General features: G+C 44.1%; 1 protein-coding gene across 1 annotated transcript in view; it reads left to right on the top strand.

The window, feature by feature from the left end:
* SLC30A6 (solute carrier family 30 member 6) overlaps positions 1 to 10110 on the top strand; it is a 76301-nt gene extending 66191 nt beyond the window's left edge. The window contains exons 15-16 of the mRNA XM_085879487.1: positions 218 to 332; positions 5207 to 10110. Of these exons, the coding sequence (XP_085735613.1) occupies positions 218 to 332; positions 5207 to 5553 (462 nt within the window). The 3' untranslated portion in view covers positions 5554 to 10110. The remainder of the gene's footprint in view (positions 1 to 217; positions 333 to 5206) is intronic.
* Positions 10111 to 15138: the final 5028 nt, after the last annotated feature.

Raw genomic sequence — 15138 nt, 5'->3', positions numbered from 1 at the left:
TTTGAAGGCGTTTAAGAGTCAACCACAAAGTTTTTAACAATTGTTACACATAGACTCAATCGAGCGGGGAAGGCAGTATGGCCTTCACACTGGAAGAGTAGGTAGGAGGGGTTGAAATCTTTGTTCCTGGTGATTACCATTTGTCTGTTTCTGTCATTATTCTTCTGATTTTTAAACTTTCATTGTTATTTTATTCAACTTGTCGTAAATTTTCTAGGCTGGGTCGGTGCATGTTCGAGTTCGACGAGATGCCAATGAACAGCTCGTGCTGGCTCACGTTACCAACCGTTTGTCAGTTCTCGTCTCTCCACTCACTGTACAAATCTTCAAAGGTGTTCTTGTTTTCCTTTAAAAAAATTTTTTCCCTTCATTCGTTTAATACGTTTTTTGTGAATGCCATTGGAGATTCTTTCAGGATGTTTTTAAATGAAAGTGTTCCAAACGATTGCCCCTTGCAAGGTTACATGGATACTAACCTGTACGTATGTTGTGTATGTACAGTGTACACAGTAGAGTTAAGTGAAGATAGAAAGTTGGAGTTAAGCTCTCTGGGGCCATTCATCTTATTTAGTTATCCTCTTAATGGAACTCATAAGTAATTTTTACATTACAAATGTACAGTATATATATATATATATGTATATGTATATATATATATATATATATGTATATGTATATATGTATGTGTATATATATATATATATATATATATATATATATATATATATATATATATATATGTATATATGTATGTGTATATATATATATATATATATATATATATATATATATATATATATATATATATATATATATATATATATATATATATATATATATATATATATGTATATGTATATATGTGTATATATATATATATATATATATATATATATATGTATATATATATATATATATATATATATATATATATATATATATATATATATGTATATATGTATGTACAGTCATGCGCCGTATTACGACGTTCCGGGCAACGACGGATCGCATATACGACGCTCTGCCAGCTCTGAAAAAAAAAAAATGTAACTGAAAAATTCCTATCGCCGAGTGATGTAGCCTCGTATAAAAATAGCACATACAATTATGTACACTGTACAGTACATAATACCTCATGATAATAAACGACAGTGTGGCCCTGTTATAATGCGATCGGTGAGGTCCATAAAATGTCATCGCGAAAAAAACAGGGTCGTGCTAAATCAGGATTCAAGGAAATCGGCTTTCAAACTGAACCAATGTTTGCACGTTTACCTTCGAGCAAGTAAATTACCTTTGAATTGAAGAATTCCGCGAATAAATCGTTGTTCTTAGTCGACATTAAAACACAAATTTATTTTTAGTGAAGCTTTTTATGTTGTTAAAACAATCGCACTGTTCCGAAAATATATATCACAATTGACAGGTGCTCGTTTCTTCATTTGTAAATTATAACATCGATGCAATGATTATGTATTTATAAAATCCAAACGCTAATTATTCACCTTTCTATAATCGATGCGAGAGGAGATTGTAAGCTGCTGCTAACAACACCGATGGCCGTCATGAACAGCACAAAGGTAAATGTAACGTGTCTTCTGTCTCTCTTAGATGTGTGTTACAATTGCCGAAAGTATTCAGTACAGTAACATGCTGTACAGGTTTGTATCCGAGGAGCAATAGGCTACACCATATAGCCTAGGTGTCTAGGTTTGTGTCAGTGCGATGTTCGAAAACGAAAAAAAAAAATGATGTTCGCACAACGACGAGGTCGCTTAACGACGCGTTTCTCAGAATGTAACCCCGTCGTTAAGTGGCGCTTGACTGTATATATAAAATAAATCATCTTAAACACAGCCTCATACAAGTACTCCATCAGAACTTCATTAAGATAATAATGGATCTTTTGAGATTGTGGACATGTAGAGTCGGTGGTTTCCACCCCCCCCCCCCAATTTCCCCAAAAAACAAAATTCCATGTTATCAATTGAAAACAAAATATTTATTTGTGCACTCACATTGGGAAAAAAAAAATTCATTGATTTTATTAGTGATTCCTCACTTTTGAGAGATTGGGCGAAAAACGATAGTACTGTATTGCATGATATTTCAAAAATGTATTGGGCCCGAAATGTTCTCCTGGATCAGGCATTACATGGCAGAGGTATACGCTCTACCGAGTGCCTTTCTAGTTTGTGTAAGTGTGATTCTCCACATATTGAATTCCCGCAGTGTGATTACGAAAAGTAGTAAAAAACAAACAAACACCCCAATTTGATGCACAAGGAATACCATCCATATGGTCTATGGCCACTGCACGAGCATAGCCAATGCTCTGTCCATGCCAATCTCAGCTGATTCTGATGAGCATCGTTGTGAATCTCGATTTCTTGCAATAAATACTCAAATATCATTGTTGAACAATCTCTGGAGAGCCCAGTCAAAGTGAATGAAATTTGATTCCTCTTGCATAGAATTGTGGTGGCTATTTTTTATGCCTCTGCCGTCAAAAGCATAATGTTTTCGGGCTGTCCATTCGTCCATCAATGCATTCATCCGTCCGTGATTAATTTTTGTTTCTGTGATAACTTGTGACCCACTCAAGGGATTTTAACAAACCCAGTCCAAAGGTGTTTTTGCAAAGATTAACTGATTCAAATTTGGATTCAAAGGGTCAAAGGTCACGTGACCTTTTGCTTAAAGTAGCAGATTTCCATTACTGCGATAACTTTGGAACTGCTAAAGGGATTTTGACCAAACCTGGTTTTACATGCACCTGTGTACTCGGATGTAAAGATGAACTGATATGATTTTGGTGTCAAAGGCCTACGGACAATTGCCCTTTAATTGAAATTCTGTGTTACTGCAATAATTTGTCAACAATTTAAGAGATTTCAATGATACATGATGCATGTATGCACTGTAATACTAAGATGAACTAATTCAATTTTAGGTTGGACAGGTCAAAGGTCATGTGCCATTTGGAAATCGTTTTGCAGCCTATAACTCGAGTTGGAAGCATCTGATGTTTTCTCTCTTCTGCTTATCTGGCCTCTCTCTGTCTCTGTCTCTGTCTCTGTCTCCTCTCTCTCCTTGTGTGTGTGTCTGTCTGCATCTTTAATTTTTTTAAAGTGACCTTTAATTAAGATCAAATGTAACAATGATTTAACATCTAAAGTGGGTGGAGGCATATCGATTAATGCATTCGCATCAAATTCTACTTTCTAGTTTTTACTATTCTGGAACGGCCTCCGTGTCCAGATTATTTGAATAAATAATGCTCCAGGCAGCTTAACCAACACTTGCAGAGGTTTAAATCAGTTTTTCTTCAATTGAAAACACTCCAAATGTGATGATAAAAACCGTGCCTTTTCCACATACAACCACACGTTCCGCCAGAAGGGGCAGCGCCACTCTCGCCCGCTTGCAGCAGAGATGATGTGACACACGGGTGGAGCATAAATATGCATGAGGTAAAACATGAACATACGTTTTACATTCAAACTTGGTTACATCACATTTAACACTTCTTGAAATTATGCTGTAGGAATCGCATCTGTGTAGAATTGCACAAACAAAATCCGACAATATATTGAACATTTTATTTGTTATTCGACCTCATGTCGACCTTTTTGTAATGCGGTACATTTTTTTTTTCCATGTCGGATTCAGGTTTTTTTGTTTCAATTCATCAAATCCGGTGAATTCCATCCATTCTCCACGATCATGGAAAATCACTGGCTCTAGACATAAAATTCGCAAAGGCCTAGCAAAGTAAACTTACCTCAATTGCTGCAAAAGATGTGAACAGCTCGATGCGAACAATAGGAAAACTCGCGTTTTACTAGGACAGTGAAGCAATGAATAATATATACAATTGGAGTGGTCGATTTGTATGCTACCATAAATATGCGAAGGAATTTTGCTACTATAATGCTTTCCTTTTGAAGGAGTATGAAATTCTTCACTTCTGGGGGTTTCAAAGCCCTATTCAGATGATGACATGGTCTTTATCTCAAACAAATATTGAGCATGCAGACCTGTAGCATCTTCTGTTGCTTCGGTGTAAACCCCAATTGGCATCTACCAGAATCGAATGTCGAGCTAGATTCCATGTCACCCTTTATCCTTGTGTCTGTGTCTTTTTCTCCATCGCCCATCTGTGTTCAAATGAAATCACCCCTTTGTCCTTTCATTGCACCTCAACATGGAGGGAACACATGTACAATGTCAAGCCTCGTATGTCATGTGCCACATCGGACTTGACAGTGCATGCGCAAGCCCTGCACAGCAGGCGACCAGAGGGCTGCCTAAAAAAGGCAGGACGATAGTGCCTCATGTGACTCTTAGCCTGGAACCGCCCACAGAGCAGACGCCCAGCACGCCCAGCTATTAGTCACCCGCAGCCCTGGATGCCCAGAGAGAGACCGTCCAGCCACACAGTCGAGACCCCCGCCCATCCCCTCACCCCCCCCCCACCCCCAGAGAGCAGTGCACAGCCATCGGCATAGTGCGGACAGCCAGCGCGGAGACTCGAGGATGAGACCAGACCGGGAGAGGGGTCTGAGGCCGTGCCTACGTTGCACCTCCCAGGGAAGACACACACAGGGAAGACACACACACTTCAGGGAAGACACAAACACCTACGCACACTGTCATTCTCTTTCGTCCTGTGTTCCCAACTGAGTCTGCCAGTGTTAATGAAGGTCGTGTTAAGGGAAATTGTTACCGTAAGTTAAGTGCACCAGTTGGTCGTCTCAGTTTCTTTTAATTACATTTTCGCTTTCTGTGTCCCCTTCCCCATAATTTTTGTTGCTTTTATGAGTCCTGTGTATTTTGAGATTAGATTTTGAGATACCATACAATCATGTCATCATCTTTCGTGAACTAAACCAAGGCTCTAGTTTTGTTCTCAATGATAAAAGCAAACTTTCTAGTTTTTGTAAGATTTTTACAATTTTAATACATTTAAATATTTTCTTTATTCAGAGGTTATCACATTCTTCCTAAAATTGACAAATTTGTTTTCAAATCAATTTGACTAAAACCACATTGCTTTCTACGAAGTGTGCATGTAACTAACTTTTAACCCTGATTTAATTTATCATTGTGTTTTTTAATTGGTATGGGTGTTTTGAATGCAACCTTCCCCCCTTGTTAGATTGTATAAAATACGTTAAACGTTTTTTGTTTTTATTTTTGTCAGATGATTGGTCCAGGTCAAATCTGAGCCCTGGGGGGCTTGCACCTGGAAACATTCCTGCAGCAGACTGGCTCGCGACAATGCCCCACTCTCTTCATTCTCACAGTCCGTTGACGTCCACACCTACCAAGAGCAGCAATCCTACAGCAGAGTTCTCTTTTGGAACGCCAGGTCTGGGTCTAAACCCCGTTGCTCTGTCTCGGCCACATCCCCCAAGGACTTATGCGGGAGGATTTCTCCCTCAGCGGCATGGCTTGGGGGCACCGCATAGAATTACCAGCTTGAATACCATTCCTTCCAGGTTATCTGTTGAACAAAGGAGGGGTATCTACACCCCATATCATCCTTGAGTTGCCCAATTAAAAAGTATATGGATGGAAACTTTATTTTTATTCATAACAGATATGTATTTGGTTGTTATAAATACAGTGTACAGTATAGTTCATTTACAATTGGAAAGTTCCAGATGTGCTTTGTACACAGATTAGCAGAACCAGCACTTGGGTTAACAGGGAAGCTTAATGCGACGAATGCTGTGTTTCATGTCAAAATGATTGTGCTTTTCTTTGGTGCAATGTTTTTATATATATATTAGGGTGGTCCAAAAACAGCAAAAAAAAAAAAATTCAGATGTTGTCTCCACAAGCCTTAAATTATTCCACGATGATTCAATAATGTGCAGAAAATTTTAAGTTGATCGGAGGTGATTTAGAGGTCGCTCCATATGACGACTTTTAGTTTTATGAGTTGGTTAAACTAGGGTATGGTCAAGTACGATTACGGGTACTTCTGGATGTCCGAGGTGGAAATGGAGTGCATTTTCGAACTCTGTGTGGTCGATTTACTCTAAGAAATGACTGCACCGACATTGAATTCACTACCATTTCGAAAATATGACCTAAAACAATATTTATCATTACTGGAGTTGAGTAACTAATCCTACTCATTTCGATATTTTCTAATCTATAATTAATTTGTTGTCCGTCTAAACATTTTTAGAGTAAATCGACCCCATTGAGTTCGAAAATGCAGTCCATTTCCACCAAGAAAGTACAAAAGTACACGTAATCGTATCTGACCATACCCTAATTTTTCAATCAATGGAATTACAAACTATTAGAATATTTCGTCTCATTCACCAAATACCACTATCATCTCCGCCTCTATTGCTGTCTCCACTCCCGCCTGAATTTATTTCTAGCCGGCCCAACATCCAGTGTTTTAGATTCAATGATTCACGAAAAATGTTCGTTATTTATTTAGTTATTATTATATTAAATTAGGGTATGGTGAGATGCGAATCCGTACACTTCTGAACTTCCGAAGTGAAAATGGACTGCATTTTCGAACTCAGTGGGGTCGATTTACTCTAAAAATGTTTAGACAGACAACAAATTAATTATAGATTAGAAAATATCGAAATGAGTTGGATTAGTTACTCAACTCCAGTAATGATAAATCTTGTTTTGGGTCATATTTTCGAAATGGTAGTGAATTCAATGTCGGTGCAGTCATTTCTTAGAGTAAATCGACCCCATAGAGTTCGAAAATGCACTCCATTTCCACCTCGGACATCCAGAAGTACCCGTAATCGCACCTGACCATAACCTAATTTATTCAAGTCATGAGACTAAAAGTCATCATATGGAGCGACCTCTAAATCACCTCCGATCAAGCTACAAAAATGTATGCGCGTTATTGGATCATATTAGAATAATTTTAAGCTTGTGGAGCAACATTCTATTTTTTTCGACTTTTTTGGACCACCCTAATATCTATACATATACACATACATATGTTTGTATGAGATTGGGGCAGTTGGGATTACACATTTTTTAAATAAGAAGAAGAAGGCGCTTCCAACCAAAAGTAAAAACTAGATCGACTCCGCTAATTTGAGCAAAAAAAGCAAGAGCAGACCTGGTCTCAGGTGACGTTTCACCAGCTTCACAGCTGGCTTCCTCAGGCACAATTGACCTTCCATCCATGACTCCATGAAGTTTCCCCTGAAAAACTAATTCATCCTTGATGAGGTGACGAAGTCTGTGATTTCTGTCCTTTATTCTGAGTCTCAGAAAGCGAAAACCCATGGCACGCATTGTGTTGCTTGCCTCGAAGCTCTCCACCAGGGGTCGAAATCTCAGTGAGCGAATTAGCAGGTTTTCTTTGGGGCCGATGTCGTTAAATCGCAGATGCAGGTATTCCATGGCACGTCGCTTGTGGGACTTCACAAACAAGCAGCAAAGCTTCGAGGTTTGCACTCCATCAGCGTTATAGTTTGTATAAGATTGAGGAGGTTGGCATTATACACTTTTAAAGAAGAAAGTGCTTCCAACCAAAAGTTAAAAAAGACCCGTATCTTGCCAAAAGGTGACCACGTGTGACTTCTTTCAGGTCACACTGAGGTGAACAGAGCTGCTATCCACCAGGAGTGACTCCTTGAGGAATATCTGCCTACGAGAGATTCCGATGAGAATCGTTCTACAGAGTAACCATGAAAAATATGCTTTTGCCTTATAACGTCACCAAATGACGTCATAATGTCTCAAGCTTGACATATCTAGAAAGCACTCATCGAGGTGTTCAATTTGAGGTACTACACGATATGGTTCCTAAAACTTGAAAATTTGACCTTGGGGTCCAATATGTTTGACCTGAGGCGCTAACCATGAAGGTCAAGGCCAATCGCCACCAAAAATTAATCAGCTGAGCGCCAGACCATGAACTATATTCCCATGAAGTTTGAAGACGATCCGATCAAAATTACTCAAAAAATAAGGGTTTCGTCGACTCCCCTGAATTGCGCCAAAGTGACCTTGACCTTTGACCTTGACCTTCAAAATTTTATGCATTGAAAGGGACCTCTATAGGCCTCTGATATGCGAAGTTACAAAAATTTCCGATGATAACTGTGCTCTGCAGAATTTTTTATACGTGATTACAGACAAACAAACAAACAAAAAAAAACAAACATACAAGCTGACTAACATATCTTGCAAAAACTTGGTTTTGGCAAAATAACTAGCTGGACTCCGCTAATTTGAACAAAAAAACAAGAGCGGACCCGGTCTCAGGTGACGTTTCACCAGCTTCACAGCCGGCTTCCTCAGGCACAGTCTATTGTGTATCGAGGAAGAATATATTGTGCTTGAGGAAGCCGGCTGTGAAACTGGTGAAACGTCACCTGAGACTGCGCTACGCTCTTGCTTTTTTGCTCAAATTAGTGATGTCGATCTAGTTTTTACTTTTGGTTGGAAGTGCCTTCTTCTTTGAAAAAAGATATCCAGTTATATGTCATTGTGTTTTCTATGAAATGCGTATTCTTAAAAGACTTGCAACAAACATTCTTATTGAGACCACTTCAATTTGTAATTTTCACTAGACCTATAAAGGTTATTATTTTTATTGTTTTTCCAATGCACCGACTCTCGTTCTTGAAGTGCCTCATGTCTGCATAAAGGGCCAATCTCTCATTGGCTTTGATAGTTTTGTTCCACTGCCAAGTTTTTATTTATTTTATTTTTAGTGTGTATAAAGTTGTGCTTCCATTGCCTTGAACTGTTCCTGCTGACATCATGTGTACACCGGCATGTGTTGTCTTGCACATGGACCTGGCCTGATCTGGTTACAAAGCAGAATGGTGGGTGAGACTTAGAAATAAATCAGGTGTGCAAGTTTGTGATTTTCAATCAAGTGATCATCGTAATTAGTGTTTTAAACCATCGATTCAAGGTGTTATAATTATTCCCTCTCCGATCAAAATAGAGAACCTTGAATATCCCACCTTCAATAAGCGACAATATCGACTTTACTGTGTGACGACTTTTATTATATACATTGTTATACAAGACGAGCAAGATGAAACATTATTGGTTAAAATTTGTCTACACCTCGAGATATTGTTTTCACTAAATAACCTGCCTAACTCCAACCCAAAGTCTGATCGTGGAATAGTTCTGGACTGCAATAAAACTAACAATACAATTTGCTTGATATTGTTCGGCTTGTCGTTTTAACAATACCATTTAGTGACAATTATTTTGCTTGGTCAGTTTTTATCCCCCGCCGCATGGCGGAAGGGGGATATTGTTGTCACCCGGGTTTTCCGTCCATCCGGCTGGCTGGGCGTCAACATTTATAGCTGTGAGTGCGATAACTCATAAACTGTTTGCCATATCGATTTGAAATTTGGGTCACACTTGTACCACCTGAAAAGGAAGAACCCTATTGATTTTGGGCGTGGCCAGATCCAAGATGGCCGACTGGGGCGGTCCGTCCGGCTGGCTGGCTGGGCATCAACATTTATTTGCTGTGAGTGCGATAACTCATAAACTGTTCGCCATATCAATTTGAAATTTGGGTCACACATGTACTACCTGAAAAGGAAGAATCCTATTGATTTTGGGCATGGCCGGATCCAAGATGGCCGACCAGGGTGGCCATCTTGAAAAAAATGTTTTTTCGCCATATCGATTTGAAATTTGGGTCACACATGTACCACCTGAAAAGGAAGAATCCCATTGATTTTGGGCATGGCCGGATCCAAGATGGCCGACCAGGGTGGCCATCTTGAAAAAAATGTTTTTTCGCCATATCGATTTGAAATTTGGGTCACACATGTACCACCTGAAAAGGAAGAATCCCATTGATTTTGGGCGTGGCCAGATCCAAGATGGCCGACTGGGGCGGTCCGTCCGGCTGGCTGGCTGGGCGTCAACATTTATTTGCTGTGAGTGCGATAACTCATAAACTGTTCGCCATATCGATTTAAAATTTGGGTCACACATGTACCACCTGAAAAGGAAGAACCCTATTGATTTTGGGCGTGGCCGGATCCAAGATGGCTGACTGGGGCGGCCATCTTGAAAAAAATGTTTTTTGTAATAAATGGAAAAACGCTTATCTGATTTCAATTTTTTTCAATGGTGGGGGATTCCCATCTCTGATGGTTTATTTTATTATATGGTTAGAAACTGGAGTTTAGGTTTGGAATCCTTTGGCAGCATTTTTGTGCTCATTGCAACTTACACAGGGTGTGTTTAAATCAACTATGAAGTGTGCACTGGTGCCTCCTGCAAGCCAGACCGTGGGGTGGACAAATAACTGTCATCTGTCTCTTTGTCTGCGTCTCCCTCTCTCGTCCTCTCTGTCATTCCCTTAATTTGATAACTAAGCTTAGAATCCAAATTGTGTGCTGTTATAACCTTCATTCAGATTCAAAACCAGAATTTATTCATCACTTTTTGTTATTACTAATCTACCAACATAAGCTAATCGATGGGCACAGGTTTGTCGTGATGATCATTGATTGATTTACTCTTGCTCATTTGGACTTAAATAGAACACATAGAAATATCAGAAACTTGAGTAACCAAATATAACTCAAACGGCATTCGGTGGATGGCATACCTCCACCAGGATGAACAGTTTACATATTATATCCCATTGATAGGCCAGATCTGAACCAAAATCTAATCACCTACCCAACTCGTCCACCAAGTTTTGTCATCCATCCACAACTTTTTTTAAAATATTGTGCTAATATTGCTTTTGGCCCTATCTCTCAATGGTGAAGAATCCCTTTAAGAATTCTAGTATTTGGATTTTCACCAAAATCTAATCAGTTCATCCTTGTCACACACCAAACCTGTCCAAGTTTCACTCAAATCTGTCCATAACTTTTTTATATGTCCCGCTCACAAGGAAACGGGGTTGAATGAATGACCACCCACCTTTAGTGGTGAAGGTGCTTATCAATACTCAGTTCTTCTCGTCAAAGAAAGCTGCTTAAAGCTGTGGTGTCCGAGGCGCAGTGGAACATGGAGAGCGAGAGCGTAGCAGTAACTCCACTTTATTGCGCATCCGAATGTACATCACTGCCACCCCTAGCGGGCGAGTCATGATATACGAAAACCCAATCACGTGATACAGCACACTCCTCCCCTTGTAAAATGACAATTCTAATGATGAAATGACAATTATAACATGACCAAACGAAACCAATCAACATTCAAAATCCTCCAAGTACCGCGGCCGTCTCCTGACCCGCCTCGGACGGGCAGCCACGCCAGACGGCCCAGGCTCAGACGCCTCCCGGCTTGGTCGAGGCGACACCCTCGCCGGACTCGCCCCATCCGCAACAACCGCCCCCGGCCGACAAGCTTGCTCGTCGTCCTCGGGCAGGACTGAATCAGGTGAACACCTCGCGGGCGTCGGCACGTCCGGCCCTGGCGATACAACGTCTGGCCACGGCGACATTACAGGTGGGGGTCCCACATCGCTCGGCACGGGGGGGGGGGGGGTGACGCTGAACAGCGATCATGCATTTGGTCCACGTGCCACTTCCACACCTCCCCATCATCAGTCCGCACCATGCAATTCGCCGGCCCCAGTACCACAGAGACCACAGCCGGCACCCATTTGGAACCGTGGAAATAATCGTGCACCATTACCCGCTATCCCACATCAAAACCGCGCAGCAGTGTCGGGCGCGACACCGCCCCACTCACCGACCCTCCAGGTCGCAGCAAATCCAGTCTGGACTGCAATGCCCGTCCATAGAGACGAATGGCATGAGAATCGCCGGTGACAGGATGAATAGCGTTCCTGTATTGGAGCAAAAAGACATCGACCACCGTCTGCACAGGTGCAACACCCCCCCCCCCTGCGCAAAGCCCGTTTCAACAAATGACTCCGCCTGCCCATTCGTTGCAGGATGATACGGTGCGGACCTTAGATGTCGAATACCATTTTGACGCATAAACTCATCAAATACACCTGTGATGAACTGCGGACCGTTATCAGAGACCAGAACCTCGGGTAATCCTTTATTAGCAAAGATCGTCCGCAGTTTTTTGACTGTAATGTTTGCTGATGTATGCTGCATTACTACAACCTCTGGCCATTTAGAGAATGCATCGATCACAATCAAAAACATTTTGCCATTAACCGGCCCCGCAAAATCCACATGGACCCTCTGCCAGACCCTGACTGGGGTAGGCCATAGTCCCGAAGTTCGCCGCAGGTTATCAGCATCTGTTTGACACGTGGTGCAACACTTAACGAACTGCTCAATGTCTTTGTCCAACCCCGGCCACCACAACAGGCTACAAGCAAGACTCTTGGTCTTCACGACGCCAAGGTGACTGACATGCAGTTCTTCCAAACACCGCTGCCTGAACTTCGGTGGAATCACCGCTCTCATTCCCCACATAACGCACCGTTGGACCAACGACAGCACCGATGCGCGCGACGCGAAAGGCTAAAATGCCGGTGTCGAAGGTAGATCACTCCAATTCCCCGTAGAAATCGCCTGGACGACACGGGCGAGCACTGGATCACGAGCCGATTCCACCGCGACCTGTTTGGCCGTGATCGGCCCGCTTTGGACCTGGCCCAGCGCAAACACATCAACCCGGTCGGCCGACTCAGACGCAGCTGGACCCTCCGCACAAGGCAAGTGCGAGAGCCCGTCGCAGTTAGCATGCTTTTCGGTGCTCCGGAACTGAATATCGTAATTGTAAGCAGCAAGAAACAGACACCACCGCTGTATCCGCGCGGCCGCCACCACCGGTACCCCACGTTCGGGTCTCACGATGAATTGAAGTGGTTTGTAATCCGTCTGCAAAGTGAAATGCCGCCCCAGCAGGTATTGATGAAGCCTCCGCACACCCCAGACGAGGCTGAGAGCCTCGTGCTCAATCTAGGCATATTCCTGCTCTGCTGCGGACAGGGTCCGGGATGCAAGACAAACGGGCCGCTCGGAACCATTGTGGATCCTGTGGTAGAGCACTGCCCCAATGCCGTATGCAGAGCTGTCACATGCCAATAAGAGCGGACGCGCAGGCTCATAGTGCACGAGGACCGTATCCTCTGTGAGTAGCCGCTTGACGCAGTCGAACGCCGCCTGGTGTGCAGGCCCCAGGCCTAGCGCTCGTCCTTCCTGAGCAACCGCGTTAACGGCGCAAGCTGTGAGCTGAGCCCGCGCACGAACCTCTGGTAATACTGGGCCATACCAATGAACGAGCGCAGCTGCGTCTTGTCGCGAGGCGGTGGCATGTGCTGAATCGCCTCCACCTTCCGAGGGCCTTTCAACAGCCCCTCCGGCGTGATGACGTGCCCGAGGTATTCCAAGCGCTGCTTGAAGAACGCGCACTTGTCTCTGTTCAAGCGCAGACCACACGCTTCTAGCTTCGTCAGCACTTGGTCAATGTTCGCAAGATGCTCGTCCGCCGTTTTCCCCGCAATGAGCACATCGTCCAGGTAGGTTTGAGCGGGCAGGCCAATGCAAACCTGATCCATGGCTTTCTGCCACAAGGCTGGGGCCGAAGCAATCCCAAAAACAGAGTCGGGTATATCGATAGAGCCCTTGACACGTGTTGATTGTCAAAAGGTCGCTACTCCCGGGATTCCTCGGCAGGTGAAAATATGCATCACGCAGATCAACCTTCGTGAAGTATTGACTCCCTGCCAATCGTGCATATATTTCATCGATTGACGGCAGTGGATATTGCTCCATGCTGAGCCCCGGGTTAACCGTGGACTTGAAGTCCCCGCACAATCGGACGTCTCCATTCCGTTTCAGCACCGTGACGACCGCGGTGGCCCAATCTTAGTACGACACCCGTTTGATCACTCCACAGGCCTCCAGCCTATCCAGTTCACCCTTGACCTTGTCCCGCAGGGCAAACGGCACCGGTCGTGGTTTACAAAAACGAGGAACCACCCCCTCCTTCAGGAAGAGCTTTGCCTCCACGCCCTTGAGTTTCCCAAGGTCGTCGCAAAACAAACCTTGATGTCGTTGCAGAATCTTCTCCAACTGATCCTCCCATCGGCTCGGCATAGGTTGCACAAGGTGAACGGCGGCCCAGTCTAGCCTGATGCGGGTCAGCCAATCCCGGCCTAGGAGAGACGGCCCCCTCCCCCGCACGACGTACAACGGAAGCGCGGCGATCTGGCCTTGGTACCGCACAGACACATCTGCCATCCCGACTGGCGTTATCTTCTCGCGGGTGTACGTGAACAGTGAGGTCGGACCTGATAAGCTTCAGGTCGTTGAGTCGACGTACGGTCTGTTCGCCGATGATCGACACGGCTGCTCCCGTATCAACCTGAAACGTGATCGGCGTTTTGTTCACTTCGACTTCCACCGTCATCGGGTGCGCCGCCGCAGGGCCAATTGAAAACAGGCTCATCAACGGCTGCTGGTTCCGCCCCGGGTCGCCGAAGTCGCCTCGCACATCGCTGTCCATGACCTGAACGGTTGGCAACGCCCCTCGGCACACGCTTCAGATGACCCACCTTGTGACAACGTAAACACACGGTGTTTTTAAACGGGCACACACGCCGCAGGTGTCGACCTCCGCATCCCAAACACGTCCACGGGGTCACCTCGCCGCTCGTGCGGCGACGTCAGGCCCCGGCCCGCACCGAAGGTCGTGTGTGCGTCCCGGGGCGCTCGCGACACCGCATGGGCCCCCGGGCCATCCGGCAAGCTGCGGCCGGTGATGGCCCGAACATCTCCGAGAGTCTGCTCGACAGCTGTAGCAGTGTCGACCGCCGAGGTGAATGTAATGGCTTCACCCTTCAGCCGTAGAATCGCCGAAACCATTTTCGCATCTTGTAAACCAGCAATAAAACGATCTCTGAGCCGAGCTGGACGCTCCTCTGCCGTGAACTTGCTGGCCACGGAAGAATGCTTCATCTGCGCCACGAAATCAGCGACGCGCTCCCCTGTACTTTTCGCGAGGTGATCGAACTGGTATCGAGCCAGCTGCAATGACTTCTCCGGCGCCATGTGTGCTTTCATCTTGTGCACAATGTCCTGAAATGACAGCGCATCCCCACTGGGCTTGTCCGGCACCACCAAATCACTCAGCAGTCGATAATGTTCCGCCGACAGCTAGGCGAGCAAGATCGACTTCTGTTTACTCTCG

Source organism: Eptatretus burgeri, chromosome 4 (genome assembly GCF_056783735.1).
Source record: "Eptatretus burgeri isolate ZD-2024b chromosome 4, Ebu_testis_v1, whole genome shotgun sequence".
Lineage (NCBI taxonomy): Eukaryota > Metazoa > Chordata > Myxini > Myxiniformes > Myxinidae > Eptatretus > Eptatretus burgeri.
Note: the sequence above shows the minus strand (reverse complement) of the source record. Positions and strands in the feature narration are given on the sequence as shown.